The sequence below is a fragment of the Pagrus pagrus genome, assembly GCF_965226575.1.
Source record: "Pagrus pagrus genome assembly, chromosome: 18".
NCBI classification, from domain to species: Eukaryota; Metazoa; Chordata; class Actinopteri; order Spariformes; family Sparidae; genus Pagrus; species Pagrus pagrus.
Window position 1 is genome coordinate 23,916,613 of NC_140202.1, and position 25,550 is coordinate 23,942,162.

The 25,550-nt window shown below is 44.6% G+C and overlaps 5 protein-coding genes across 12 annotated transcripts in view; 3 read left to right on the forward strand and 2 right to left on the reverse strand.

Annotated features, from left to right (window-relative positions):
- Positions 1-33: 33 nt before the first annotated feature.
- On the forward strand, positions 34-3,471 carry LOC311274081 (uncharacterized protein C6orf183; the record flags this gene model as incomplete). Its single annotated transcript, XM_084381498.1, has 9 exons — positions 34-48; positions 787-840; positions 991-1,101; positions 1,214-1,327; positions 2,170-2,364; positions 2,610-2,777; positions 2,869-3,021; positions 3,092-3,183; positions 3,438-3,471. The coding sequence occupies 9 exons, from the start codon at positions 34-36 to the stop codon at positions 3,469-3,471; spliced, it is 936 nt and encodes a 311-aa protein (XP_084237624.1).
- On the forward strand, positions 3,104-15,145 carry LOC311274522 (uncharacterized protein). Its single transcript, XM_084382263.1, has 38 exons — positions 3,104-3,193; positions 3,438-3,609; positions 3,692-3,771; positions 3,983-4,118; positions 4,210-4,422; positions 4,805-5,122; positions 5,260-5,460; positions 5,592-5,713; positions 5,794-6,022; positions 6,105-6,307; positions 6,448-6,600; positions 6,766-6,859; positions 6,941-7,075; positions 7,558-7,694; positions 7,793-7,904; positions 8,006-8,055; positions 8,147-8,323; positions 8,600-8,717; positions 8,810-8,960; positions 9,089-9,227; positions 9,376-9,529; positions 9,639-9,734; positions 10,211-10,375; positions 10,516-10,733; positions 10,820-10,958; positions 11,033-11,153; positions 11,238-11,347; positions 11,488-11,637; positions 11,800-11,847; positions 12,129-12,296; positions 12,547-12,699; positions 12,816-12,950; positions 13,086-13,238; positions 13,477-13,686; positions 14,119-14,239; positions 14,365-14,427; positions 14,655-14,806; positions 15,053-15,145. Exons 2-38 carry the CDS (start codon positions 3,487-3,489, stop codon positions 15,104-15,106), a joined length of 5,301 nt encoding a protein of 1,766 aa, XP_084238389.1. The 5' UTR covers positions 3,104-3,193; positions 3,438-3,486; the 3' UTR covers positions 15,107-15,145.
- zbtb24 (zinc finger and BTB domain containing 24) lies at positions 15,118-20,161 on the reverse strand. Of its 3 annotated transcripts, none has more exons than XM_084382265.1 (7): positions 20,132-20,161; positions 18,311-19,143; positions 17,580-17,747; positions 17,413-17,496; positions 17,235-17,318; positions 17,051-17,132; positions 15,118-16,498 (listed from the first exon to the last, which is right to left on the reverse strand). In XM_084382265.1, exons 2-7 carry the CDS (start codon positions 19,119-19,121, stop codon positions 15,625-15,627), a joined length of 2,103 nt encoding a protein of 700 aa, XP_084238391.1. In that variant the 5' UTR covers positions 19,122-19,143; positions 20,132-20,161; the 3' UTR covers positions 15,118-15,624. The 3 variants fall into 3 exon arrangements, with proteins under 3 accessions (XP_084238391.1, XP_084238390.1, XP_084238392.1); XM_084382264.1 differs by lacking the exon at positions 20,132-20,161 and adding an exon at positions 19,918-20,093; XM_084382266.1 differs by lacking the exon at positions 20,132-20,161 and adding an exon at positions 20,035-20,055.
- A 53-nt stretch (positions 20,162-20,214) lies between these two features.
- On the forward strand, positions 20,215-23,324 carry ddo (D-aspartate oxidase). The gene is made up of 5 exons (XM_084381078.1): positions 20,215-20,540; positions 21,554-21,748; positions 21,831-21,939; positions 22,039-22,215; positions 22,351-23,324. Exons 2-5 carry the CDS (start codon positions 21,577-21,579, stop codon positions 22,907-22,909), a joined length of 1,017 nt encoding a protein of 338 aa, XP_084237204.1. The 5' UTR covers positions 20,215-20,540; positions 21,554-21,576; the 3' UTR covers positions 22,910-23,324.
- The window catches only part of sash1b (SAM and SH3 domain containing 1b), a 52,314-nt gene continuing 49,940 nt past the window's right edge, over positions 23,177-25,550 (reverse strand). For all 6 annotated transcript variants that reach the window (XM_084381074.1, XM_084381072.1, XM_084381075.1 and 3 more), the window contains one exon: positions 23,177-25,505. In XM_084381074.1, the coding sequence (XP_084237200.1) occupies positions 24,730-25,505 (776 nt within the window). In that variant the 3' untranslated portion in view covers positions 23,177-24,729. The remainder of the gene's footprint in view (positions 25,506-25,550) is intronic.

A 25,550-nucleotide genomic window follows, 5' to 3' on the forward strand; every position in this document is an offset into this window, starting at 1 on the left:
GTCATATTTACATACCTCACTGTATATTACAGAATGACAGCTCAAGTGGTGAGTATGTAAAAAATGCAAACAGTACTGACATCATTATTCTAACAAAAGGAGCACTCCAGTGTGACATTAGAGCCCTCTACAGATCAAATGCAGTCACTGAGTCCTCACGAGGACAGGAAATGGTAGAGGAAGTCCAGCTGCATGGACGTTAGTCTCCATGGATACACCCCAACAAGTCAGCATGTGGAGGCAGAGATTTGGCCGGACTTAAGGAGGTGCATTTCTTGTTTAATTTTGGATTTGCCAGTTTCTAACGCTGCTAACCCTGAGCAGAGAACAGGTCTGCCATGTGTGACGTATACAGAGTGTCCTCCTCTGGTAAAGTGGAGCAGATGGAGGCAGAGCTGTCACATCAACTCTCAGCACTCAGGGCAGAAATTGGAGAAAATGGATTTCCCCACAGAGAAGTGCCCTCCAGATGTTACAGGTGTGGAAGCTTGGCTGATGATTATTTTATGTCCTCGTGTCAGATAACAGCTGCAAGTGATTGATTTAAAATGAGAAGTTTGCCAAGTAGGTAAAGTATCTTCTGCCTGGTGTTACCTCAGCTGGATGTTTTAGCTTCATTTTGCAGTTTGACACAAAATATTTCATTTCATTTCCTTAAAGTTGAAGACTTGCATCTTCTTCTTCTTCTTCATTTCTTCTATCAAAAGTCTCACTTTAAATGCTTTTTAGCCGAGAGCTTTTTAAATTAATTCCTAGTTTTCTTTTAGCTCTGTTTCACCTCCAAAGGATATTTCCTTCTTCCGTGTGGAGAGGGAAAATGTACTGAGGAGAGGGCTTCAGGTAAGAATTTAAATTCTCGATTGCAGTGAATTCTTACATATTGCATCCTTAAAGAAAGACTGAGGGCTGCAGAAGAATGGTAACTTTAAAGATAAATCTTTTTACTAACTTATTAGCCTTCTCTGGGCTCCTCTCTCCTCCTGGTTGCAGGTGTCTGAAGCTTTGCCAGTTCAGTCTCAGGCGGACACCGTGCAGAGAGAGCTGGACAGTTGCTTGAGTTTAGAGTACACTCCTGAAAGTCTGCCTCCACTGCTGCACCAGGTGAGGACAGCACAAACACTCACAGTGAACAGGAGAATATAAAAGACTGAGTCGAATACAATAGAAACGAGATAAAGATCATTAGAACCAATTTCCTTTTTTGTGTCTGCAGTTCTTTACCGACAGATCGTATCACTTGGCTCAGATCAAATATCTGCTCATGCTGAGATGGAGGAGATTCTGCCGCCACAGTGGTGTCATTGAGACGCTTTATCCTCATTACAAGGTGACAACCTGAGGTCTTTTTAACAGAACTGCAAAAATGACACATCAGGATTCGTATGACAGGAGGTGTTTCCTCTGATGGCTCATTGGTGATTTGTTTTGTGGAGTGTGAAGGCAGATAATCGTTCTCTATATGGATGATTTAGGACAAAAGAAGATGCATAGTTATTTAATTTATTTAAAATATTCATCTTTATTTAAAATATGAAGCTGCAATCAGAGAATTTCTCTGTTTATGCCAGAAATATGATGATTATATGATCTTTAAAATACTTTCAGGGAGTTTTTTTTTGGCAACTTATCATTTAATTGTTCCAGCTTTACAAAATAGATGAAATACATGACTCCTTTTAGGACATTTACTCTGCAGGGCGACGATACAAAGATACAGACAAACAAACCTTAACTGAGAAAAAAACCCAACATTTTGGCACCATGAATATTCAAGGGAGACCTCGATCATCTTACTACTGGAGGAAAATCCAATTAATTCTTAATTCTTGACACACACAGCAAAAGGAGCTTAAATATAAGATTAATGACAAAACAATAAGCTTTCCTATCTGATGCTGAAGTAAAGAAAAGTTAATAAAACCTTCACTGCTGTGCCCTAAAGTTTTTAGCTCTTCTGCAAATGTGTAAAAAAAATACATGAGGAGAAACAAAGGTTTTTATAATTGTTTGCAGGATATGGCCTTCTCTTCCATCTCTTACCAATCACAATAAAATAAAGGAGCGGTGGTGGTTTCATGATCAGTGCTGAGTCTAAATAAATTATGATATTTTTATTGCCTGCACACAATTTTCCGGCTGATTGGTCACATCAGACTTGTTCTCCCTCAGGATCAGGTGTCGTATTTGACGCGCGAGTACGAGGACGCCGTTCAGAGAGCTCGCAGACTGTCGGCGAGCAGAGATAAGATCCTGACCGGCCGAGGAAACGCCGCCAACCTGCTCACTCAGGATGATGTGGTCATTTACCTGCGCTGGCTGGTCTGCCATCTGCACTCTGTTCAGACTGTTCACAACTTCCTCAGGGTACAAAAAAAAAATCCACAGACAGCCAGAGGCTTTTGACTTTTCTTTTTTATTTCTAAGATGTTGATTTCCTTCTTTAAAACAATCTTGGGCAGGTGCTGCACTACATACCTGCATGTGAGAGAAAAGAAGAACCACAGTCAAAGGTTTATGAGGGAACTTCACATAAGACTCAACATGCTGCTGGTGAGAATCAAACCAGCTGTGTTCTTTTAATTCTGTTGTTTTGTACTTTGATGGATCAGACATTTACAAATACAGGTGTTTCAGGACCGGCTGATAATGTTCCCCCGCACACTGTTCACCTGGAGGAGTTTCTACCTGAGCTGCAGGCTTTGATCGCTCACTTCCACCTGTCCCACGACCCTCAAAAGCTCAGGACCACCGCAGACGAGATGGAGCTATTCAGCACGGTAACACTGTCCAACAAGCTACTCATACAACTTGCAATATTTACGCCTGTGCACTTGAATGGCATCAGTCAATCTGAATCCGTCTCCTCAGGTGTGGAGGGAGTTCAGGACGGCTTTCAGACAACAGGAGCAGATGAAGACGTTTCCTCAGTACGATGGTACGGAGGTCAAACAGAGCCAGTGGGGGAGGAAGAGTGCCAGCCTGGCTCTGAGGAAGGAGGCCGACTGGATCCCCTTCATTCAGGTTCGAGTAAATAAATTGGGTTTGAGGACAGTACAAACTGGATTCTGATCGTTTGGATTCTGTCCTGTAGGTGAAGCCCAAACGAGATCCGTGGCAGCAGAAACTCATCATGAAGCTGAAGGAAAAGAAATCTGTCGATGAGCTGCTGAAGATGCACAGCAGGTTTCTTCAGGTATCAGTGACGTCTGCTCTGACACAATGTCTCAGTATAATCACACATAACTATTATCTATATAATGGTTTATTAAGATATTATTATGTTGATCAGAAAGTATCCAACAGTCATTTTGAGTCCTTTAAGGAGGGACAGTGCAGATGAAAGCATAATTTTTTCATGCACCATTCAATTTTGAGCTCTATTTCATCATGAAGCTTCAGGTTGTGTATCCAGTGTTGTCTTTTCTGTGTCTCATCAGGTCCCTGATCTGCTCCGCGTGGCCGCAGCTTTAAAAGCGCACGCTGCTCATGTTGCTGACTTACAACCTGCACCGACTTCCTCCTCACTGTCACAAGGCAGCAAGACGAAACGACACAAAATCTCCGAGATCTGGACGAGTATTTACAGCGCCATCTCTCTCACTCAGGCAGGTATCGTCCAGTTTTTCTGCTCTCCTCCGAGCTGCCTGGTTCGGAAAAGATGTTATATCAAAAGTGACATTTGTCTTGTTAGGAAACACATGAGCGGTCAACCAGATCTGGAGGCAGAGGAGGTCACGGGAAGGAGAGCTTGAAGAGTCAAACTAAAGAAAGGTGTGTGTGGCTGAGGGAAGAATGTGGCTACAGTATGAGCCATGTAAAGTTGACTTTGCTGTCTCTTTTGGCCTCCTGTTTTTACCTTTGGTGACCTCTTGACCACATCATCACCACCGGCCACTTTTTACTCACCTTAGATGTATAAAACATAGAAATACTCCACAAAACTGCAATTTTCACGGCCTTCGCTTCCTCTATAAAACCACAGCTACTCTTTCGAGGACAGCCTGCAGCTGCTGGGTCTGGAAGAAAGTTTAGAAGGGGAAAGCTCGGATCCCATCGTAACCAGAGGTGCTTACCTGTCTCTGATTTACCTGCGCCATCTCAAACTCAGACAGCTCCAGGTGAGGCAAACAGCACGTCGTGATGAAGCAAGATGTGCTCTGGATGATACTAGACATCAACGTCTTTGCCTTTACTTTTTCCCGCCCACAGCGCATTTCTCTCGGGCTGCTGAACTACCTGCGCTCTCTGGAGAGGACTTTGACCTTTGACCTGGCGGGTCTGCAGCTGGAGGAAGGAGAGCTGTGCAGCACAGCGGGGGAAACAGGCTGGATGAACGCAGCCAGAGGAGGAGGAGGAGGAGGAGGGGAGGCAGCAGGTCTCGGCTCGCTCCAGTTCAGCCACAACACTCCTGTCGACTGTAAGGTGAGAGCTGAGATTCTGATTGGTGGGTCCGTCTGCTGGAAACAGTAAGAGTCACTAAATATGACTAAAATGTAACAACAAGGAAGGAAATGTAAAAAGCCTTTATGTTAGTGGCTAAATGGTTAAAAGAGAAAACATGTTTCGACCACGGTAGGTCTTCAGGTCTTCAAGAAACTACCTTCAATATTTCCTCCCTTGTTTGTTACATATTTGAGTTCCTGGATTGACCTCTAGCAGGTTTATATGTAGCAGCCAGTCATCTCTTTTCCATCACTCTGCTAGTACTTTAACAAAGAAACTAACAAAAACAGGTCACCTTAACCTCCTTAACCTGATCTCTGCTGTTTGCATGAATGCAGTATATGACGTCTTCTTAATCCAGGTCCATTGCTCAGAGTTCATGGAGTTTGCAGAGGTGGAGAACCTTCATGATTTCTACAGTGTAGAAGGCCGGTTCGTCCACACTCAGGACCAGAGAGGTTTCTATATCGTGTACGACGTCGCTCTGAAGGACCTGGAGGAGCTGGAGAGGGAGATCCTTCTAGTCGGCTCACGCTTCATCCAAAGAAACGCCGTTAAAAAGATGGGAGATACAGAGACAGCAGACGTCCACTCCTGGGCCGGGACAGAGGTCGACCGTGTCGCAGTGCTCCTCGACTTGTGGACATGTGAGACTGAGTTTTTGGAGAGCAAAGTACAGGTGCAGTGACAGAAATGAGGACTGTGGATTTGTTTTTGTCTGTCAAATATCTATTGGACCAGTTTAATCTCTAATTTTTTCCAAAGCTTCCAAAGTTAAATGCCATTAAGTGCTCGTTCCTCCTCGCTGTTCTCCAGCTCTTGAACTGTTACTACGAGGCGTACCAGCATGCAGCAGGGACTGAGGAGAGGTTTGAGTTGGCTCGAGTTGTTACCGACATCATGCACGGTCGGCCACAATTGGACCTGAACCAGGATTACTTTGTTCAGGCCTACAGAGCCGAGATAGACTGCCTGCGAAGCCACCAGCAGCTGATCAGAGACATTTTGGACAATCAGGTGAGAACTAAAAGTTTGCAAAGGATTTTATACATGTGTGAATGTTACTGTTTGACTCAGAGCTGCAAAAATATGTAATTTGTTTGATTATTAGACAATGTTGTGACAGATTGGGTTGTTTGTCCAACCAGATCGACAAACAGCGGCAGTATCTTGAACGCATCTGGAGAGACGACCACAAAGGCTCTGTTCATGATTTCGGCCGTCCACCAAACTACACCCCCAAACATCAGGTCTCACTCGGAGGCAGCAGGCGAGTACATACAGAAGTCTCACTACCGTAGATTTGTTGTCCTCCAAAAATGTGTTTACCTTCTTGTGTCCTGTTTGCAGCCCTGCACTGATGAATGTTTTCCTCCTGGAGGTCCATCCGTCCCTCTGCCTGGCTTCTGCAGTCTATCACAGTTTAGTTCAGGCTCACACAGAAATCTGTCAGCTGCACCGAGCCACCAGCATCACCGACAAGCTCGTCCTGCGACAGAAGCTTCTGCAGCGGGCCCTGCAGAGCTGGAACAACCTGGCTTCACCTGGAGCCTCCTACAGCTCTCAGATACAGAAGGATGTAGGTTTGTCTGTATGGAAAATCTGTTTAAATCAGCTTAAAGTAACAAAGCCAGCCTAACCTCTGTTTTGTCTACTGCCAGTTGTTCTCAGATGTGTTTTTTGAGGACCCGGTTTTGGTCCAGAATGTGGGGCTGTCTTTAGTGAGATCTGCACAGGAGACAGACATGATGCAGGGAAGAGAGAAGCAGCTGTACGCCGTGGAGACTTTCTCCAAGCTGCTGGAGCTCGTCACCATCCGCCATCGCCTGCTGGAGTCAGCCTCGGAGACGGCACACCTGGCTCAGTTAAGATAACATTTGGATTAACCATAGAGAAACACACAGGGAGCAGCGTGTTGAAGGAAATGTCAAAAATGATTTGCAGAGGTTTGGTTAAATCACTGTGAAGCTGTGACAGACTGTGACACTGAATGATTCTTCACAGGTTGTACAGAAACGTGGCTTGTGAGCTCGGCTTCGACGTCTTCCACCTTTACCTGAGGCCGGTGCAGTTTGAGGTCGCTGAACAGAAAGACAAAGTAGAGCAGAGGCCTGTTTTTATCACAGCGATACTGGAGGACGACAGCTCTGTAGACAGGTGAATAACTGCAGAACGTGTCCCGTCTCCAGTGTTCAAACCCGCCTCTGATAATTACAGGCAGTCTCTTTCTCCCGACGATCATGAAGAGACACTGTACCTGCAACAGATGTTAGGACTTTTCTGAAATGTGTACACACAAGCACTGAAGTCTCTCTGCTGCAGGTTCAGCCCGTCCCACCTGCCCCTGAGCATCCAGGAACTGGACGAGAACCAGATCGGGAGGTTCAGCTTCAGTTCAGAGGAGGCGGTTCTTCATGTGAGTTTAAATCCTGGGGCACATTATCTAATGATTTTTCTATTATGGACTGAATTGAACCCGTTTCTCATCTCCTCACAGCTCATGGACAGACACAGTGTGGAGAACCTCCAGGTGACTCTGGCCTGTCAGGTTGCACAGAAGAACGCTTTAATCAGTGCAGTGAAGCTGGTTTGTCTTTGTCGCCGGGCGGAGAGTGTGACGCCTTCAGCTGAGGTGGGTGGTGTTCATGATGGAAAGTAACTAAGTATGTTTACTCAAGTACAAGCACTTCTACTTCACTACAAACAGCAAATATTGTACTTTAAATCCACTGACAGCTGGGGCTACTAGTTATGCTTCACAGTCATATTTTCACTAATAATATAATACATAAGATTTCTGCATTAAAACATCTAAAACGACTCAATCTTTGTTATTTATTAAGATGATTTGTGTACCTCAACAATCTTATATATTTTTATATATATTATATGATATAATATATCAACCAAGTACTTTTACTTTTGATACTTTTAATGCTTTAAGTACATTTTGCATTTACAGATTTTGAATGCAGGACTTTTACTTGTAATGGAGTATTTTTACATGAATGTTTTGACATTCAGAATACTGCCTCCACTTCTGCTTTTGTATATACTTGAACACAAATAAACTGCAGTTCAGATATTTCAGTTTGTTTTCCAATTTCCTCCCAGTGTGAAGCCGCCCTTCATCCTGATAAAGATTTAAAAATCGACTGCAAATGTGAAAGCGGCACCACCAAACAGCGGGAGAAATCCGACTCTTCGCCCTCCGAAGGCTCGGCAAGAACTCCCACCACGACCAGGGAGAGGTAATTTCCCCACTCCAGAGAACAAATTACACCGCCGATGATTAACAGCGCCTTTGTTCTGCCTCTTTAATAAACAGAATCCTGTTTTGTAACTGCAGGCTGATGGAAGCTTTTGTGTCCATCCAGCTGGAAAAAGTGGGCCTGCGTGACGAGATGCTGAATTCATTTATAAAGAAGAAACAGGCCGTGGGGGGTCTTATAAAAACCCCAGTGAGTTGCACACAGTGGTAGATGATTCTCAGGCGGTTGAGCAGGATGATGAATGTGATTGGCTGCCCCGTGAAGTAAATTTAATTTCTCTCACACTGCAGGAGGAAGCCGCAGCGATCAAAAGGGGGCTCGTGATCGACTTTCTCAGGATGTACGTCCGTTTAAACATTTGCAACCCTTTTGTTACAAGACAATATGAGATTTCCACACTGTAGAAACTCTCTGCCTGTTTTTTTTAACAGATTCAGCGCTCAGATATCTCAGTACTGTGTGAGAGCGCAGATTGTTGGGTATTACTTCAGTCTGACCTCCCTTTTGGACGACGTCCCCTCCATCCGTCAGTCCCACTTCATGATCGGGAGAGCTGGCGAGCCAAAAGTCTGTCTGGATTCAGGGGCTGACCTTTGCCCCGACCCCAGGTACAAGCAGCTGGAATATTATGTATCATTAACGTGCAGAGTAGAAGAATATTTCACTGCACATCACATGTAGACATTGATGATGTGGGTCCTTATTGGTCTTATTTTGAATATTTGTGTCAGACCTCTTTGTCTCAGATTTTAAAGGGTGAGGGGTGTTTAAGGGGACATGAATACATCTTCAGACATTGTTGTTTAGAGTCAGTGTTCAGGTGTTACTAACACGCAGAAGCAGTGAAAAACCTGATGCGTTAATCAAAACTTTCTCCCCAACAGGACCTTTCAGCGTCGGCCGCAGCAGCTGCTGTCTGCAGACGGAAAAACTCTCCTCAACTTGTGGTTCATCCCACACTTCTCTCAAGTGCTCCACATGTTCAAAACACTGAGTGTTTCAGTGAGTAAATGTAGCTGCATTCACGTCAATTCATTCAGTTTTCATTTTCTTTGTCAATAATCTGCCCTTGCTCCGTTGATCTGATTCAACAGGCCTGTACCGCAGCTCTCCATCACACTCTGCAGATAGTTTCAGCTCTTCATGACATCATTTATTACCTGGTTAGTTTCTCCAGACTGGGGAACACAGGTGAGGACGTACCGGGCTCCCTCGCAGCTGACTGGGGAGGCACTGAAGGCATCGGTAGGTGGATCACAGTTATTACAAATACTTCACTGAACACTTTCCTCTTGGATCTTAGCTGACCACACGATAAACAGTATCTAACAAAAGACCAGTAGAAACCAGTGTGTTAACCCTCCTCTCTATAGGAGCAGAGCTGCTGGAGATCCAGCATCAGGTCGACCGTCTGCCTGCTCCCAGCAGCCCAGAGTCTGTCGGCCGTCTGCTGCAGCTGCGCAGGCAGGTCCTCCTGCTGCAGTTTGATGCTGCAGTCAGACACCTCATCAGGTCAGTCATCATCATATCCTGCTTTACGGCCTATAACTCACACCAAAACAATCTAGATGGATAAAAAGTACTACAGGTAAGGACTTTGGGGTGAACTGTCCCTTTAAACGCCTGACATTGCATGAAATTTGGTGTCTCTGGTGTTCAGGGAGGCGTTCCTCTCCTCTGGTGATGTCGCCTCTTACCAGAGCGTGAGCGACAACATGGCGACCGCCCTCCCCCTGCTGAGTGACAGCATCCAGCCTGACATGTTCAGTCTCACGCTGCCCGTTCCTCCACCTCTAGAGGCTCGAGGCCATCAGGTCGGTTCAGCTGCGTCATGTCAGCGGACAAATATCATATCACATCAGTTCAAAGTGTAACTCTGCCTGTCAGGTTATTTTATTTGTGTCATGTTGTCTTCCTCTGCAGGCACAGAGGATGTATCCGTGGAGAAGCTTCATGGCCTGTCAGGGATTGTTCCCTCTGTCTGTTTGGGACGTCCCTCCCATCGAAGACTGCATGCAGGTTCAACATCTCATGCGATTTTATCCGTTGATGATGTGGCCTTAAATGTAACCCAGACAATTTGATTCAGACCATGATTTCTCCCTGAAATTTGAGAAAAATACTCATTTACTTTGTTTCCTCTTGCACTGTTATCAGGAAAAATTGAGCACTTAAGTCTGTGAAAACAACATGGTTGCTAAAACCACTAAAATATTGCTGCTAATAAATAACTTCTCCAACTAATCAATCTATGTGGACAGCAACTAATGCTTACAACCTGAAATTCAGATTCAGATCTAGATTGATGTGCAGGGTGTGGAGACTGGCTCCTAATTAATGATTGAGAGCAGCTTGGGGCGTTTTCCCTCATAGAGGTTTGAAAAGAAAAGCCTCAGTTCACCTTAGAAGCTGTCACCTTTGGTAAGTGGCGAGTTTGTTTTTACTACAAACTCTTCGAGAACTTGACATAGCGTGTTGTGTTTGTGTGTCTGCAGCTGTGCCTGAGCGGTCTGAGTGATCGCAGCAGACTGCAGGCCAACGCTGCCGTCCTCGGCGTGTCGCTGCTCATGGAGGACGTCCTGAACAGCGGAGGAGAGGCAGAGCCCGTTCGTCTCCATGGCAACAGAGACGACCTTCTGCATGATGGAAAACCTAATGAAGTAAAAGACTGTTTATAAGTTGTTAAGCCGGTGACAGCTTGGATCATCTTTAAATAATTGAACGTATCAACGAGGCTACAAACACAGTTCTATTATTATCTGTCACGTTGTGGCTTGTTCATGTTTTGTCTTTGCTTCAGCGGGATGAACTCTGTTTGGAAGCTGAGGCAGAAAATACTGGAGTGTCAGACTCCACGTCTCCTCACCGAGACCCGATCAGAGTCCAGTCAGTGCTGAAAGGTTTCCTCCTGCTGATGAAGCAGCTTCAGGTGTTCAAGGAGAGCTGGGCACGGAGACGTTTGGGTGTCCAGATGTTCAGGACGCCCAGTTTGTACCAGCAGTTTGTGAAACTCTACAGGTACTGTGTCAGGTCAAAAATCTTTGCATTCTGTTTTGAACACATTATTTAACTCCATATTTGAATTGTCTGTACTCACTTCACAGAGCTGAGATCTTTCACCCCAGTATGAGAGCCCTGGCCCAACACATGGGTACAGAGCGGGACTACGAGCTCTTGCTCTCTGGCAGCCAGTCTCTCCTGTCGCCCCCTGGAGCCTCGGAGGTCGATGTGAAAACCTGGCAGGTACAGTACAAATACTAACTGCATTACACTGTCTTGTGTATTTACACCTTGTAAATACTTTGTCTTCCTCTCAGCTTCACAAACTGCTGGAGAGCTGCGAGTGTGACATGATCAGAGCGACGCAGAGGAGGATCAACAGAGAGCTGACGCTGGTGGTGTCAGAGAGGACTCGACAGGACACAGGCCTCCCTACAGGTAATCAGAAAAAACACAAAATATTCCTCTTAAAGAAGATTACAGAAATGCAGTCATGATAAAAACAATATTGTGTGTGTTCAGATCTGTGGAAGAAAGCACCCCTGAAGTACAGTTTGTCTCCTGAGCGGCCGCAGATTGTCGAGACGTTCATCCAGCAGCTGATGGAGGGAGCTGAGGAGGCGGAGGGACAGGTGCTCTGACACACAGTTACTACATTATCTTCCTGTAAATACCTACTAATAACATGCTGTAGCTGTATTTTTTGAAAGAAGAGCTTAGATCTGTTACTGTCCTCATGAGTAATAACCCTCCTGAGTGTGTCCTCTTCCAGCTGCGGGTCTCTCACGATCACCTCCAGCAGTGTCTCACTCACCTCGGCTGCTCCCTGATGGAGCGAGAGCGTCGCAGCTTCCTGCTTTACTCCCAGTTTTATGAACAGATCCTGCAGCAGGAGACTCAGCTGCTGCATCAGAGAGAACAGGTGCATCACACACACAGTACAGTGTTTCATTTAGCTTTCTCTCAAAACTAACTTGGGCAAGTTTTTAATCCTCCTGCAGGTGTGACCGGGTGTTTTTAGTTGAATCATCACTGTATTGTTCTTTAATGTGTCGTACGATTTCTTTTCCTTTTTTGACTTCAGGATCTAAAGAATTTTACCGACCCCAAGACGAGCAACACTCACAACGAGGTAATGACTTTATAAATTACAAATGAAGTTTATGTAATATTGTGTCATGTAAACAGGGCCGGATTAAATAGATAGATTACCGTAAACAGACTGTATTTTTCAGGGTCCCCCTATAGGCACGTTTTGATATTTGGTAAACAAACAAAATTACTTAAATGCCACATGATTATTATTATACTCATTAATTAAATTTTATCGCAATGTGGCAAAAAGGCCCAAGGCGACCTAATGTTTAATAAAAAATATGAAAATGTATCTTCAGTTGTGTTGCTGTCTGACAGGTGGCTGCTGTTTGTCGCGGGATGATGTTTGAGGTCTCAGCGCTGCAGGCTCGGGTCGCTCACCTGGAGCAAGAGAAGAGCTCTCTGGAGGAGAAACTCAGTCTCACATTCAAAGAACGCTACGACCCTTTGGTCCGACACCTGTTCTCCACTTGCATCCAGCTAAAGGTGACAAATAAGATCTTTAATGTTTGACGGCTTCTTATCCAAATAATGGGTGGGATTTCGTACCTCTGACTCATTTTCAAGTGTTAAAGTGCTCATGTGTGTTGCAAGTTCATCTTCACTTTTTAAATATTGTAACCTCTATGTTGAAACTACTGTATTTTCTCTCTATTGTATGAAATTGCTGTTTGCAGCTTTTATTCTCCAATTTCTAAGTTTCAAATGATGTCCTCGATGCATGTTTGTATCTCAGGCCAGGCTAGACGAGTACCGCCGACAGATGGAGCAGGATGTGAGTGAGATGGTGAACAGAGTCAGAGGCGAAGGAGTGGACAGAATTATTAAACTCAAGAAGACGTACGGCTGCACCAAAGACAACGACGGACTCACCCTCACACAAATAAAGGTACGGTAAGGCAGACAGAGCAAGAATCTGGACTTTAAGATTGTCAATTAAACATCAATCAAACCCCCCGTGATCATTTCGATAAACATCTCAGTTTGTTCTGCGTGTTTTATTAGAAAGAAGAAGTCCATGAGTTGCAGCTGGAGAACAGGCAGCTGGATGCTCTGCTCTGTAAGCTGAAGGCTCTGAGCAGCTGGAGGCAGCTGGTCAACCAGGAGAAACTTCAGCAACAGCTGCTTCAGAGTCAGCAGGTCAGCAGAAGAATCACCAATACTTATAACTGAAATTCATCCTCAGCAGGAGGATTCAGGGTTTGCTGTTTGGGAACGTGGACATAGTATCTCAGTGAATACGATAATGATAATTACATTTTTCATGGTGTCCAGAGGGATATTATCAATCGCACTGAGGCTCTCAGAGTGAAGATGACCTCAGAGGAGGAGGTGGTGCTCCTGCAGGAGGAGCTGGAGGCTGCGAGGAAGGTGTTGGCTCACTGTCAGGCCGAGTGCAGCGGCACCAAGAGGCTGCTCAGCAGGAAGGTACATCGAGTCTCATCCACACTTTCAGATGCCCAAACGTAGACCATACTTAGATTTCTAATTTAAGTTCTAAGTTAAAAATTAGGAAAAAAATGTGTAAACATGCACCTCCCATTTCCATTTCATGGAAATCTCGACAATTAAGTTTTAAATGATCCTGATATCAAACTCTGGGAGGCTTATAAAGCTGTCGAGTGCAGCCTGGATGTTTTTCCAACAAATACCCACTGATTCACAGACAGAGGAGCTCCAGGTGTCCAGGCATCAGTCGGCTCAGGAGGCCCGCAGCAGGCAGGAGCTGGACAGCTATCGAGTGCAGCGGCTGGAACAAATGAAAGTCGACGTGGAGGACAGAGAGAGACAGCTCAGGGAGCTCAGCCAGCAGCTGGACAGAGGCAGCAGGATGAACCAGTTACAGCGACAACGCAGCGCCAAAGAGATCCGACAGGTCTGTAAATGATCTTCATCTGACTCATGAGTGTGAACCACAAAGTTACTGCTCAGGAGAGTGTAACTCTGCTGTCATTTTGTAAATTGTGGTCCCATTTAGAGTAAAATAGACTCTTAGGTTGTGAATGAAATGTCTGTAAAACGGTGGACACATTACTTTGTGCGTCACAACGTCAAGTGCACTTGAAATCTCACAAATGTCAACCTCATGGTGGCGCTAGAGAAAAAGTAAAAGAATATCTCCAAAGTCCGGAGTGTTCCTCCTCTGGAAACCATGAATGTCTGAGCAAAATTTCATGGCAATGCATCGCGAACCAACTGTCTGACAATACCAGCCAGAGACACACCACCAAAAGGAAAACAAGAAAACTTTAAGATCAAGTGATAAAAAGATTCTTCTGACTTCATGTTTTCTGTTGTGTGGGTGTAGGTGAGGGGGCAGCTACAACACGAGCTCAGCCTCAAACACGAAGCCTTCCAGCAGGTGGATAAACTGCAGAGCCAGGTGAACGACATGGAGGCGGCTCACTCCAGAAGCAACTCTACGACAGGTACAAACCAACAGACATACAGTCTGATGGAGACTCCTTGTGCCTGTTTCATGAGAGTTTCGCCATTTCAAATGATCTGACTTGACATTTCACTCCTAATTCTCTCTGTATCTGTTCCATCACAGGGCAAAGCAGGACTTATTACACGCTGTCAGTCAGCAGATTGGCCACTAGAAGTCCCTCAGCAGGTACCGTACCCACTTTAATCTTACCTTCATCTCAAAGCAGTGAAGTGATAATCTACAAAGAAATCACATCTTGTGAGTTAAACCTTGATTTCTGTCTGCTCATGCGGCACAGGAGTAAAATTAAAGCCATCGTGTAATCCAGATACTCCTAGCTCTTTGTGATGACATTTTAAATTCCATCATAGATTGTATTTTAAAGCTCAGTGTCTGTTCTATTTGTGTCTCAGGTCTACACAGGGCCAGTCGGCAGCAGTCCGCCCCGCAGCTTGGCAGCCTCACAAACCACGCCACACTTCAGGACTTTGCTACGGAGCCAAGACACCAGAGAGCCGAAACAGCCAGGAGCCGTTCTATCACAAGAATAGACCGGCCGAAAGCAGTGAGTGAGCCTGAGCAGCACAGAGGACCGTGTTTTAACAAGTTCAACTAAAGTTTAAACTTTGAAAAGTGCTGAAGTTAACACAAGGCAACACAAGCACATAGTAAAGTCTTCTATTTCTGTAATATTATGATTGTATTCTTTATAAAACAGATGTAACGTCGTGTTATGAAGTTATCGTGTCAGTGAGGCTGCTGTTACAGTGTCCACCATCAACATTCACATCAGCCTTTGTTGTTGTTTCAGGATCCGACTCGCCTGCGTGTCCCGACTGCTGAGACGACCCTACCAGACCTGTGAGCTTTACCCCAGGGCTGTTCTGAAAAGCAACGCCAACTTGTTTAACAAGTTCGCTGCAGCTTGACATGCAGAGCGCTCTGAGGTGTCTGGGCCGACTGCTGATTCCTCCAGGTCTTATATATGTTACTTTAAAAGCTGAAGCACAAACCTCCGACAGGGTTTGACTCGTTTTCATTCATCAAGGCCATTTATTATTTAGTATTTTATCCACCAGCCATATACTGTACATGTGTCTTCGCTTCAAAAGCACCGTGCAGCGCCGTTACCATAGTTCAGTCCATGTTAACGTAAATTTGTATATTAGTATTTGTATTGCATGCTTGCCAAATGTATTGCAACTCTCAGATCTCAGAGTTTCCTAGGAAACAAAATGATACAATAAACTTAGTAGAAAATAAAAGGTCCTGCTTTGTCTGTTATTATGGGATGCTTTGAAAGATTACTCCATTATGATACCTTAGTTCATCCATTATTAATGTGACCTGTAGCAGCATTATTAGTCTGAATCCAGCCCACACTCAGCTCTCCTGCGGCAGCCCGGTGGTGTACAGGTAGGACACGGTCCCTGCCTGGATCTGGAACGTCTGTCCCTGGATGTGGTGGCTGGAGATCTGCTCGCTGGTCTGGCTGATGGAGATGGGCTGGCTGCTCTGGCTGCTGATGTGAATGGCCTGGCTGTGCTGCTCTCTGCTCGTCTGTGAGCTCTCCTGAGTGACGGCCAGCTGCTGGACCGGGTGGTGCATCACCTGCAGCTGCTGGATGGGTCGCTGTGCTATCTGAAGGGGCTGCGGGGGGCCGTGATGGGCCTGTAGCTGCTCCATCGCCTCTTTACTCAGAGTGATGACGTGCATCTGCTCAGGGTGCTGCGTCATCTGGCCCTCCAGCATGCTGATGGTCTGAATCTGAGGGCTCTGCTCCACCACGCCACTCTGAGCGACCAGGGCCACGTTCTGCACGCTTCCTGACGACTGGGTGAGGAGGGTGAGTCTGGAGTGGGCCGACTCTGTTGTCCCCCCCTCTGTGGTGATGATGCTGATCTCCTGGTCCTGAGCCGGCACAAAGTTGATGTTGTCCACGTCTCCCGTCACCACCAGCTGGATCTCCTGTTCAGAGCTGGAGGGCAGCTGGTACTGCTGCAGCTGCAGGATGTTACGCACCTCCTCTGGCGCTGCTGCGGCGTCCGCTGCATCTGATGAGGATTCTGTTGATGCAGCTCTTTCCTTGTTGTGAGTCTTCATGTGTGTTTTCAGATTGTCTGCGCGGGTGAATGAAAGGCTGCAGAAGGAGCAGGTGAAGGGTTTCTTTCCTGAGTGAGAGGCGACGTGTCGTCGTCTTGCGCTCGGGTCTGAGAACGATCTGTTGCAGATGTTGCAGTGATACGGCCTCTCACCCCTGCAAAAACACATTTTGACTTTAAGTTTGTTTTGAATTTGAAGTGGCAAAAATAAATGTTCTCTTAAAGTTTGTGTGTAGGGTTTTTTTTTTGCATCTAGCTGTGAGGTTGCAGATTGCAAACAACTGAATATACCTGCAAGCAGTAACAATATACTGTGATATGCGATTCACATTCCAGGTCTTTGTTCATTGTCTCGTCTGTAGTTTATCGTTTTATTGTGTTGTCTTGTCAGTAGATTAGTTAATAAATGTTTGATCCATAAAATCATTGCGTTGGTTTCCTGTACTTTGACATTCTCGTTCTTATTCTTTTGTTGCTGTTATCATGCACTCCATGAAATATTACTGCAGGCCGACGGATTAAAAGTAGTTTGTGTAATAACTTATTAACATTCCCCATAGTTAATCTATAATTTTCCCCATACTGTTCATTTCATTTTGATCATTTTAACTGAATGAAAAATGGGATTGTCAAGCAGACAGACTGACAAACACTGTCATGAAAATGAAATAATCCCCCTCTCAATCCCTGATATATTTGTTTCTTACCTGTGAATTCTTATATGAGTCTGCAGAGTGCTCTTGGTTGTAAAACACTTTCCACAGATCTCACAGGTGAAAGGCTTCTCACCTGTAAGGATATTATTAAAGTCATCAGCTGGCAGTCAGTCATGATGTGTTATAATAGCTCAGAAATGATTTACAGGTGTGTTTAAGCCTCGTCTGATTTTACCTGTGTGTGTTCTCAGGTGCTTTTTCAGCTGAGCCGTGTCCAAAAACTTGTGATGACACTGAGCACACTCTGGTAACGATTTGCCTTCAATTAAAATGAATACAGAAGACATTATTTAGCCTTTAGGAGCGACTACATCAGAATTAACCTGCTGCTGTTGAAATGACCTGATTCTCACCTGTATGAACTCTGAAGTGGCTTTTAAGTTGCCTCTTCTGACTGAACGTCTTTCCACATTTCTCACAGCTGAACGACTTCTTCCCTAAGGATGCAGGTAAGAGGGATCATTTAAGTCCAAGTAGAGAAAACAAAGAGCTAAAATGATGAACTCCAGACAGATTCTACCTTCGTGGAGGTTCATGTGCTCCATTAGGGTGTGTTTGGAGGAGAGCGCTTTGGAGCAGACGGAACACACGTACGGCTTTTCTCCGGTGTGTATGCGCTGGTGAGACAGCAGAGCGTGCTTCTGGGTGAAACCCTTCCCACAATCCAGGCAGCGAAAAGGCTTCTCTCCTAAAAGAAAAATGATGACAGTTTAGGAACAGCATAATCTACGAGAAGAAGCACCCTGAGGTTAATTAAATCAGTGACTACGATTACATGCACACTAATATTCCACTCTGAATTCGATACCGGTCATGGAAACAGCTTGGTAGGAGTGCTGTTTTTTTCAGAATAAAGGCAAAAACAGAAATATTTGTGCATTTAAATGTAGTCAGTGTTGAGAGACAGGCGCTCGAACTTAACACTTTTCCTCACAGAGTCCAATATCTGCGATGAATGGTACACGTGTTAATTAAACCCCAGTCAGCAACCTAACTCTGTAACACACAGGTAGATCTTTACTCTTTACCTGAGAGCTGCCAGCACAACTTCAGCTCTCCACTGTCCACTGAGCAGCTGCATCTTTCACATGGGCACCTCTGCCTTATTAAAGGGTAATTCTGGTTTATTAGGAATAATTAAGTCAAAGATCACATAATAAACTGAAATCATCCTTTTATGGAGGGGAAGGTGTTTCTCATGATCAGGGATTCAAACCACCCGATTTGAATCCTAACTAACAGAGCATTTACCTGTGTGAGTCCGCTGGTGAATCTTGAGAAACAGGTGGTTTTTGAACACTTTGTCACACTCGTCACATCGGGCCTCAGTGTCGGGGTATTTCCTCTTCCTGCCTCTCTTCTTCTCTTCTTTGCCTCCTGCTGTGTCACTGCCCACCTTGTAGCCCTCGTATTTTACTGGACGGCGGATTTTGCGTTTGCTCTGCCGGTGGGCTGCTGGGTTATAACCTTCATCTTCTTTAGGTGTCACCAAATCGTCTATATCAACAGCTTGGGTCTCTTCTGAACTCTCATATGGTGCACATCTTGCCTCCGGCTCTGTTAGAGGCAAATCCACGTTTTTCTTCGGGCGTCCTCTTTTGCGTTTCAACCGATCTGGCGCCTGGGCTACAGCTGCTTTCCCCTCATCACCTCTGACCTCTGCAGCAGTGTGTGTGAGTTCAGTTAGCACCTTCACCAGGTCGTTGACCTCCATAAGACGAGCCGTGGCCAGTAGCTGCTCTGTGGTGCTCTCCTCCACACACACCTGGGCACTGTAGATGAACTCCAGCACTGACGCAAACATCTCAGCCGCCATACCCTCCAGCCTGTAGGTCGGCTGGCTGATACGATCCTCTGCTGTGAACACGAGGGAGAAATACTCGCTGCTTGCTGCCAGCAGGGCTTTGTGGGCCTTGAAGTGCACGTCCTCCACAACGAGTGTGATGTCACACAGCAGGTCTCTTTTCCTGAGCTTGTTGAATTTGCTCAGGATGCTCTGCTGATGTGAAACTGAATGGACGGCCATGAGTGAGGAATTTCTGGTTGTTGCTTTCTGTGACATCTCACGACAATCACTTCTGTTCCTGGAGGAAGGAAAAGAAACTCTCCATCAAAACAAGGTTACAGTGCAGAAGACTTACAAATACCTCTCAGATCAGTTACAACCTACTTAATGTTGCACAACTTGTGGTTTTGTTGGTACTTACAGTATTTCTTTCTTTATTTGAGATAAATAAAGTATCTATCCACCTATCCATCTATCTATCTATCTTGTTTTAGGGCTGGAGCTAGGGATTATTTAATCACTGATGACTGGAGTTTAGTGCTGCAATAACTAGTATGGCAGCGTAATATCCTGCTTATAAATTATCTTGAGTATTTGATATGTATGCAAGGTTTTTTAAGTCTGTTGCTTGCTTGTTTCTTTATGTGAATGTTTTTTTTGTATAAGTTTATTGTGTGTTCTTGGTCAGGACTCCCTTGTAATAGACATTTTGAGTCTCAATGGCAACACGCCTGGAAAAATACATAAAATAAAACAAGGTGATGTCTTTAAAAAGCTTATCTGAACAGTCAAAAACCCAACCTAATAATGTAAGTTAAGCAAGAAAGGGGTCAAGCCAGAAACAAGACTGTGTTTGGCACTTATTTCCTAATAAATCACTGATTTTCAAATGCTATTATGTCAATGTTTTAATCATTACAGCACTTGTGCATGCTACCATACACATATCTTATTAATCTAACCATATTTTCCACAAATATTGCGTGCAGTGCAAGTATTTTCTTTTTGTACTGTTAACCACATCCAGACAAAGTTTACTGACTGATGTCTGGTCTCTAAACTACACACAAGCCTTCTGCAGGGATGTTAGCAAACAAGCTAACTCAACATCGTCTCACACAATGCACTCGCAGCTCGCCAGAAACGGGCCACAACTGGCACAAACAGCAGGATAGCGAGTTAAACGAACCACAGTAGAGTAATATTTATGTCTGTGACAGGACCCGATAGGTTGAAGCGCTCAAAACCGCGGCGTAATTTAAAGTAGTGAGCTTTCAGGACCTTACCTTCTACCACCGTTGCACGAAGGACGTGAATGTGACTTATCGCGAGAGATGACGAGATTCCCGCACAGCTGATCGCAGGAGCGCCCTGTATGTAAACAGAGCCCATACCTTCACACGTTTAACGGAACAAAACTTGACTTGACTGCACGAAATAGACATTTAACGAGCTATTTCTCCGTGGGTGTTCATTTTTAAAATGTCAGCACAGTCAGGAGAAAGCTTCAGCGCGAAGAGGACATTATTTTTCTCGAGGACTTTTGTTTATTCATTGTAAATAATAGTTGTCACTGCAAAGGGGACTTTGTTCAGGACCTGCACGCCCTGTAAACACGAAAGGAGCAAACATTTATCGACCTCTGTGAAGGGAAAGCAGGAGAAAGTGATACACATTACAGGCAGGTGGAGTGAGGTGGGTGAGTTGTACTCTGACTGTAGTGAAATATTCTGTCAGAGGCAGAAAAATATCGTGTTTTAATCACATTACACGTGTGGATCAAATTTCACTCCTCACTCACTGCAGTCAGCTGGATCTCACTACCTGTTCTTGCATTGGTTGCACTGAAATGCTTCAATACTGACCTCAAAGTATTCAGATGACTCAGGTTAAACACATTGTTGTGTACAATTTTCATGCACTTCATTTGAGTATTCCTATTTTTATGCTGCTTTAAAAATGGAGCAGGCGTACATAAGGAAATATGGTACTTTTCGTTCCACTATATTTATCTAAGATAAGATAAGACAGAGCTTTATTAATCCTGAAGGACATTGTTGTTCCAGAGATTGCTACAAACATTTACAGTTCAATGGAAAAAACAACCAGTGGGCTCAGTATATAGTGTTTAAGGAGTTATATGCAAAAAGGTAGTACTTGAGTAATATTAAAAAGGTATCTGATAAAAGTATCATAAGTAATTTATTGGATTAGATATTCAGCATTTTCCTATAATATCGGCATCAGTTTGATATTTTAATCTGATTGCCAATAAAATAAAACAAATTAAAAATACTGTTTTGGCAAATAAAACTAGTAACTGAAGTTATCAAATAAATGTATTAGAGTAAAAGTACGATATTTGCCTCCAAAATGTAGCAGAGTGGAAGTATGAAGTCGCAGAAAATGGAGATACTCAAGTAAAGTACAAGTACCTAATTACATTCAGTCACTGTCTACAATATTGTAACAGTACAATGAACAAACAAGAACAATGTACATCAAAGAAAACTTCAAATGAGCGACTGGCTGTGTGTCCCAGTTTACAACGTGTTATATAATGCATTATTGAAGCAGGCTTTGTCTCACTGATCCTTGGACCGTGCCGTTATTATAGATGTTAAGGCTCGTAGTTGTGGATTAACTTTTTCATCACAAAGGTTGTCTTGCAGCAGTCGAGCAGCGTTTGACACATTTCTCTCCTCCAGTTTGAGTCTCAGGCCCGTCCAGGATGAAACGTGTCAGGGTTTGTGTGGTGGGAGCAGGCGTGATCGGCTTCTCCACCGCGGTCTGCATCGCCGAGGCTCTTCCTTTCTGCTCCGTCACTTTGCTGGCTGACAAGTTCAGTCCAGACACCACCAGTGATGGAGCTGCTGGGATCCTGTTTGCTGCAAAGTTTCCAGGTATGCGCCAATCTCTCAGATATTACATTTTAACGCACATTACATTAGCTTTGCATGTTAAAAATGACAATTTCTCTGTCAGATATTCCTTTGGAAAGACAAAAGCACTGGTTCAAGGACAGCTTTGATCACCTGTTGGCCATTGCTCAATCCCAACACTCACCGGAGGCCGGAGTCATGCTGAGCTCTGGGTAACAATAGTTCTATGATGCTATAAAAAGTGCCAAGCGCTCAGCCAGGCAACTCTAATAAAATAGATTTATTTTTTCTTTGTTTTGATTTTCTTCCAGCTGGCAAATCTTCAAGGAGGTTCCAGCCGATAAGAAGCCCTTCTGGTCAGATTCTGTGATCGGCTTTCGATTCATGACGGAGGGTGAACTGAAAAGGTTTCCGGATCACAAGTTCGGCCAGGCGTTCACCACCATAAAATGTGAATGTTCCAGCTACCTGCCGTGGCTCGAGAATAGGTTTGTCTTCTTTATGAAAGTCTCTTTAGCGCTTGTTACGTGTACAATATTATTAATAATTACAGTTCAATTTCTGTTCAAACAGTTGACTTCACCCTTGCTGACATAAACTCTTGTCGTACCTGTTGTGTTAAGGTTCAGAAAAGCTGGAGGCCACGTGGAGCAGAGGAAGATCAACAGTCTTCAGGAACTGAGCAGCAGCTACGACATCATTGTCAACTGCTCCGGTCTGGGCTCCAGAACGCTGGTGCATGACGACCAGGTGTACCCGGTCAGAGGCCAGGTCCTCAAGGTGGAGGCCCCCTGGCTGCAGCACTTCATCAGAGATGGAGACGGTAAGACCTACATCTACCCCGGCATCCACAGCATCACTGTGGGCGGCACGAGGCAGGAGCAGGACTGGAGACTACAAGTGGACGACGGAGACACCAGGAGCATCCTGGAGCGCTGCGGCAGGCTGGAGCCGTCGCTCAGCAGAGCCAGAGTTCTCGGCGAGTGGGTCGGTCTGAGGCCGAGCAGGAGGAACCCGAGGGTGGAGAGGGAGCTGGTGCAGCTGCGGGGTCGCAGGGTGCCCGTGGTCCACAACTACGGCCACGGAGGCTGGGGAGTCACCCTCGCCTGGGGTACGGCCCTGGACGCACTGGGGCTGGTCAGGCAGTGCCTTGATGAAATGCGGCTACAGGCTAAGCTATGAGTACACTACTTTGAGATAACACTAAATCATAATACACACAGGCAGGGAGATTTAAATCACTGACAAAAAATCTAAAGATTTGCACTAGGTTTTACATTTAACAGTGTATGTAAAGAAATGAATTATATAAAAAATGATGTAATGGAAAGATAACAGTGGTGAGCAATTGTCTGCATGTGTTGGGACCGGTTATGAGAGAATGCTGCTCTTTAATTTCTATGTTGTGCCAATAACAGCTGCCTTTAAATACAGAGAAAATGTACTCAGTTCAAACAGACCACAGTTTATTTTATTAAAAGCCATGTCAGCATTTTTTACAATGTATATAGAAAAGAAAGCTTTATTAATTAAATTAATGAACAGGAAAATACTGTACACAGTTCACTGATATGAAATAAACAATTTGTAAGACGAATGCTTGCTGGGTGGATTTTTGTTCAGCTGCTAAATTACTCAACTTTCTGGCAACACTTGGCATGAAACTGGTCATTATTTACTATTATGACTTGCAGTTAGTATACGCGGATATATACATGTATAAAAAAGTAACGATGGTTCTGTTCTGACCACATGTGACAGTGAACCAACATTTTCTTTACCAGGACCCTGAAACTAAAGCAGCTAAAAGGAATTCAGCACACAAACTTTTATTAATAACACTATCAAAACATATGGTAATGGAGATAAATTATACACATATATACTATATACACTTGAGTCAAGTGAATTGACTAACGAAAGCTTTGTTTCTCGGGGATAAATGGCCACAAGGAGGTTATGTTTTCACCTGTGTCTGTTCTATAGTTGGTTTGTCAGCAGGATTACACAAAAACTACTGAACGTATTTCCGTGAAACTTGGATGGAGGATGGGTCTCAGTCCAGAATAGATCCCGATCACTTTTGGTGCTGATCAAGGAATTTTTTCTCACTTTTATTAACATTGTGAGAAAGGAATTTTTCGACAAATTGGTGATTTTCTCAGGCACTATTGCATGGATCTTGATGAAAAAAACAGGTGTATTTAGGTAGCTGGTATCAGTAAGTACATTCTGATGCAGATCTCAGATCTGGTGAGCTTAAATTAAGGTTCTCTGTGGTTTAACATTTAGACTGATAAGGGCTACTGAGTTTGATATTGGATTCTTGGTGGAGGTTTGCGCTCTAGTGAGTGCATCTCTAGCTTCTTGTGTAACTGTCGGACTCTGACCTCTACAGACTGGATTCAGCTGAATGATAAAACATCTACAATAGATATTACCAATCGATCAAACTGTAAATAGTTAGTAATATAAATCAACTATGTCTAAACTTCAATAGGATTCATTCTACTAGACTGAATTTAGTTTGGATGTAATCCACCAAAAAGCGACAATCCTTTATTTATACCTATTTTTATTAAACTTTCTGCTATCAGGCAGTCGGCTGAATAAAGAGAAGGTAACGCCTGCATGCTTACTCCGTGCCAGAGAAGCTTAATAAAGACAATGTTTTGAAAAATGTTGCCTTAATTTAACATCTGTGGCATGGAGTAAGTGCAGACGTTACCTTCTCTTCATTACTGTGGGAAACTGCCCCACGATCACATGAATCAACTTGCATTTTCCCCTCAGATGAAGTTTCATGGCACACTATGAATCCATGCTCACACTTTCAAAAATCATTGGTTATCTGGAAGAAAAATAATTCAAACATTCTTAAGGAAATATGGTTTTAAGATGGTCATCATCCAAAAGCAACTATTAACATCTGTGAAGCGACAGTTCTTTGTACTCCTGAGGCCAACGAACCTTGTCAGAAAGTGGCTCCATTTTGAGATCAGCTACAGTCTCTCTTCTATCAGGGAACCCAGGTTTACTGAGTTTACTGATGGCTTCTTACTTCTCTTCATTTTCAGCCTGCGGGCTTCAACAGTGGCTGAAATTGAACGACGGCTCGTCTCCTCTGGCAACACGTGGTGTGTGTAGTCGTACAATCCGGCAGTCTGTGTCGTTACGGGCTCTGGCCATGGGTTTGTTACGGACGGTGTAATTAAAGTGTGATTGGGCCTTTCTGCTGGGACTGTGGGTGGCAGCTGGGGGTGTGTGCTTTGTGTTGTTTCTGCTTGTTTAGGGGCAAACACTTTAACTGTGTCTCTGTTGAAAGTGCTGCACACAGACTGGGAGGACGGAGACATGACTTCACACTGTTTCTGAGGATTTACTGTGTCCTGTGTGCTCTCCTCAGTCTTGGTGTGAGGGGTCAGATTCCAGTTTTGAGGGTGGACGAGCCGTCTCTTCTGCTCTTTGTGGAGGACGGTCAGGGAGAAGCTCCGCCTCGGCAGCACTGCTCCTCGGTTTCTTCTTAGCTCCATGCAGCTCTGGCTCCTGACAATGGCTCCACTGGGATCATGACCTTTCGCTGGGCTTAGGAGAGTTAAGCTGCTCTTAGGGGGCCTTAGTGATGGTGAGATACAGGGCAGGCATGCTGGTGGAGTCTTACTAGAGCTGGTGGAGGTCAGGGTGAGGGGGTGGGCAGGGAGATCTGGAGATGGGAGGTGGCTTGACTCAAACCCGGAGGAGGACCTGCTCATGGATGAAGATGTCTTTCTGTCCCTTCCTGAAATAAACAAGTGAAGTGTGTGCAGATCATGCAGGTGCCTGT